This window comes from Molothrus aeneus, chromosome 3 (genome assembly GCF_037042795.1).
Source record: "Molothrus aeneus isolate 106 chromosome 3, BPBGC_Maene_1.0, whole genome shotgun sequence".
Lineage (NCBI taxonomy): Eukaryota > Metazoa > Chordata > Aves > Passeriformes > Icteridae > Molothrus > Molothrus aeneus.
In genome coordinates, this window is record NC_089648.1 from 5,111,569 (window position 1) to 5,115,899 (window position 4,331).

General features: G+C 58.5%; 1 protein-coding gene across 1 annotated transcript; it reads left to right on the forward strand.

The window, feature by feature from the left end:
* The first annotated feature begins 579 nt into the window (after positions 1-579).
* CD93 (CD93 molecule) lies at positions 580-4,331 on the forward strand. Its single transcript, XM_066547741.1, has one exon. The coding sequence runs from the start codon at positions 626-628 to the stop codon at positions 2,366-2,368; it is 1,743 nt and encodes a 580-aa protein (XP_066403838.1). The 5' UTR covers positions 580-625; the 3' UTR covers positions 2,369-4,331.

The window sequence follows — 4,331 nt, forward strand, 5'->3', positions numbered from 1 at the left end:
ATTAACAAAACCTCGGACATGCCAGTGGTGGTGGCTGTGAGTGAGCGAATTCTCTGTTTGGCGGGGATAACATCCAGCAGACGTGCCATGGGGACCCCGCTGCTGATACGCCAGCTATCAGCATCTGCGCCCTGATGGAAGTACGGACCAAGGCCCCGCATTGGAAGCGATAAAGAGGAGCCCAAACCACACCCGAGGGACACGCGTGCTCTGGAGAGGCGGACCCGAGGAGAGGCCGTGCAAAACACTTCCCGGAATATGTAAACTGCCCTGTGGATATGCACAAGGCTCTATGAAGATGCAAAGGACAGAGGTAATGGAAAAGGTGTTTTCCATATCCCCGAAGGTGAGGGGGTGCTCTTGGCTGAGTGCCAGGATGCGCCCAGCCATAATCCTTGCTTTGCTTTGTCTCCTGCTGCCCTTTATTAAACTTTCTGCATTTTCACAGGAGAGCAAACGTGTTTCTTACAAAGGGAAGCCGGGAAGCACAACGGGGTGCACGCTACAGGAAGCCACGGCCTCCGGTGATAAATAGGAAAGCCTGGAGCACAGGATGTGTTTCGGGAGAGCTCGGCGGGACAGCGGGATGTGACTCCGCTGGTCATTTGTCCACTTGTCCGGCGGCATGGCCACGCTCCGGCCGCTCCTGCTGCTGCTGCTGCTGCTGCTGGCCTGGCGCTGCGGAGGGGAGGACGCGGAGGTGCTGTGCGCCGGCAGCGCCTGCTACACCCTGCACCGGCATGAGAGCAACTGGAAAAGCGCCCAGGAGCGCTGCGAGGATAACGGAGGCAACCTGGCGCCAGCGGGCAGCGCGGGCGAGGCCGAGCGGCTGCGGGAGCTGCTGGCCAGCGCCGGCTGGGCCGGCCCGGCCTGGCTCGGGCTCGCCCTGCCCCGGGGTCACTGCGTGCGGCCGCAGGAGCCGCTGCGAGGCTTCTCCTGGGTGGCCGGAGGCGAGCCGGGCAACTTCTCGCAGTGGGCATCCGAGCCGGCCGTCACCTGCGTGAGCGCCCGCTGTGTGGCCCTGCGGCCGCCCGGCCCGCACGGACCCGGCGGCTGGGCCGACCGAGCCTGCCGGAGCACGCTCCCGGCTTTCCTCTGCAAGTTCAGCTTCCAGGGAATGTGCGGGCTCCTGCCGCTGGCCGGCCGCGGCGAGGTCACCTACGCCACGCCGTTCGGGGTGCGCAGCGCCCGCCTGGCCGCCGCTCCCTTCGGCACGCTGGCCGAGGTGCAGTGCGACAGCGGCCGGGCCTCGGCCTTCGCCGTCTGCAAGGGGCCGCTGGCCGGCGGTGGCTTCGCCTGGCACCCGCCGGGTCCCCTGTGCCCGGTGGACTGCGGGCACCACAACGGGGGCTGCCAGCAGCGCTGCCTGGACGCGCCCGGCGAGCCCCCGCGCTGCGCCTGCCACCCCGGCTTCGTGCTGGCCGCCGACATGGCCTCCTGCCTTCCCGAGGATTCCTGCCATCCCAACCCCTGCCAGGGATCCTGCCGCCCGCTGCCCGGCGGCTTCGAGTGCGGCTGCGAGCCCGGCTACGCCCTGGCAGCCGACGGCCGCGGGTGCTCGGATGTGGATGAGTGCGAGTCGGGGCCGTGCCAGCACCAGTGCCACAACATTCCCGGCGGCTTCCAGTGCCTCTGCCCGCCCGGCTACCGCCCCGCGGGGCCCGCTGGCCACCACTGCCACGACGTGGACGAGTGTGCCCAGCCCCACGCGTGCCCGCAGCTCTGCATCAACATTCCCGGCTCCTTCCGCTGCGCCTGCCGGCCCGGCTTCCAGCGGCAGCCGGGGGGAGAGTCCTGCCTGGATGTGGATGAGTGCCTGAGGGATCCGTGTCCCGGCGCCTGCCACAACTTCCCCGGCGGCTACGAGTGCCTGTGCCCGCCTGGCTCCCTCCGGGACGCGGATGGCCACGGCTGCAGCCCCGGAGAGGCGATCCCAAACAGTGTCCCGCAGAGCTCCAGCATCCCACACAGCTCCAGCAGCATCCCAGAGAGCTCCACCGTCATCCCGCGGAGCTCCGGCAGCATCCCACAGAGCTCCGGCATCCCAAAGAGCTCGGGCATCCCACCGAGCTCCGGCATCCCCCGCAGCACGCGCATCCCATGGACCACGAGCATCCCGCGTTCTCTGGGAATGCCCACCGCGGGACTGGGGGCCGGCTCGGACGAGCACAGCGCCGACGGCCCGCGGCTGCTGCTCTATTACATCGTGGGCAGCCTGGTGGCCATCCTGCTCCTGCTGGCGTTCGCCCTGGCGCTCGTGGCTTGCAGGAAAAGGGCGGCCAAGAGGGAGAAACCTCCGGCCAAAAACGCGGCCGATAATTATTGCTGGGTGCCCGAGCAGCCCGAGAGCCGCGGGGAGCGCAGGTAGGAGAGGGTTAAAAATCCCAGTGAAAGGGTGGGAGGGAATGCTTTGTGCCCAAAGCGAGCTCCTCGGGCTGTTTGTTCCAGTGGGATTTGCAGTCCTGCTACTCCAAGGGTTAACGAGAGGGGAGAGGGAATGGGGTGGAATTTTGTCTCCTCAGCTCTGCTCCAAAAGGCAAATTCGGAATTGTTGGATCGCGTTCCTAAAGGAAAACTGCTCACTTGGAATTCTGCAGCCCCTTGTGCACTGCTCCCTCTGGATTTGCCTCGTTCTCCTGGCAAAGGGTTTGAAGTTGGGATGGAAAAGGGTTTGAAGTTGGGATGGAAAAGGGTTTGAAGTTGGGATGGGAAAGGGTTTGAAACTGGGATGGAAAAGGGTTTGAAGTTGGGATGGAAAAGGGTTTGAAGCTGGGATGGGAAAGGGTTTGAAACTGGGATGTGCCTCAGCAGAGCTCGAGCAGGCCCCTGCAGGCACAACCAGGGTGGGGTTTAAGGGTTACTTTTGGGGTTTTGTTAAAAATCTATCACCTGAAACCAGGGAAAACTGCTCATCATGGAGCCAAGGAATGGCATAAAGGTAGGAAAAGCTGTGTTTGGAGTAACCACCTCCTCATTTCCTGAGTATCCTGCCTAAATCCACTTCTAAACAGAGAAAACAATGCTCTCCTTCCCATCAGCCACATGAGAGGCTGGGCTTTTCCTGTTGGATCATTTGTTTTGGGAAGGATCCTTCCCGGCTCCAGGCTGAGCATGTTTTCCCTCTCTCCCTGTGTAAGGAACACGCTGGAATTGGAATACTTGCTGATTATTCTGTGTAAAACTCGTAACTCCCAAAAAAACTCTCTGGGCCAAGTTGCTCCCCAGGTACTTCCCAAAACTCCTTGAGCCTCTTCCAGCCTTTCCAGCAGGAATTCTGCCCCAAATCCTGAAGGGCACACCCAGCAGGACCTCCTCCATGGTTTATCTGTGCTATGAAGGGCTGGAAAAGATCAGCCACGGGATTTGAAGGGTCCAGCAGGTTCCTGAAGTTTCTGTTGGAGTTATTTTGTCCCTGGAGCTGAATTGCTCCAGGAATGGGAATAGAACACAAAGGAGTTTGTGGTGGGCAGGGAGCTGCATCCTGTCATTCCATGTGCTGAGCAAAACCCTTTCCTGCTTTTTTCTTGTCTTGGGGCTCCATTGTGAGCTGCAAACAGGAAAAATGGAGCTGATAGGAACGTTTTCCATGTGCTGCTTGAGTTGGGAGAAAGGGAGGGAATGCAGCAGCAGGATTCTTGGAAATCCTGCCGAAAATTCCCAAATCCCAAGTCAGCAGAGCATTGGAAATAGCTGGATCAATGAAGGAAATCCCATGTAATTATGCTGGATTGGGGTCTGTGGGAAGTGACAGCCTTGGGTTTTTTTATGGGATATAAGGCTATTAAAAAAAAGAAAAGAAAAGAAAAGGTGAGGGTGGAATCAGAGGTGGGAAATACCTGAGGTGAGTTGTTTATTCCCCAAAAATCAAAATCCTGATTTCTGTTGCAACCTTTGTGTATTCCATTGGGGAATGATGATGGATCTAGGGGAAGACAGGAATTTGTGCCAAGGTTTACATTGGATTCTCCTTAATGGAATATTTCCTGCTGTAGCATCCTCCCTCCTGGTGCAATTCCACCTGGATCCAGCCTCATGTCTCTCATTTTTCCTGCCACATCTTGATCCGTGGCCTCCTTAGGGAGTTGTCCAGGGACTGGTGAATCCCACAAGTTGGAGCAGGATAATTTGGTGCCCTGTCTTCCACAGGAGATGGGATGTTCATCCTGCTCCTTGGAATTTTTTGTTGTGGATGAGTGTTTTTCTTTCTCAGAATGAAACTCTTGGATTTACAGGATGAAATTATCCCAACACCTCTCTCTGGATGAAATTCCAAGAAAACCTGAATAAAAATGTGTTTGCAGTGGGTTTTAATAAAGATATTCCTAAAAATC

Excerpts from the sequence above, each read along its gene's own strand:
- CD93 (XM_066547741.1), top strand. The coding sequence starts at position 626 with ATGGCCACGCTCCGGCCGCTCCTGCTGCTGCTGCTGCTGCTGCTGGCC.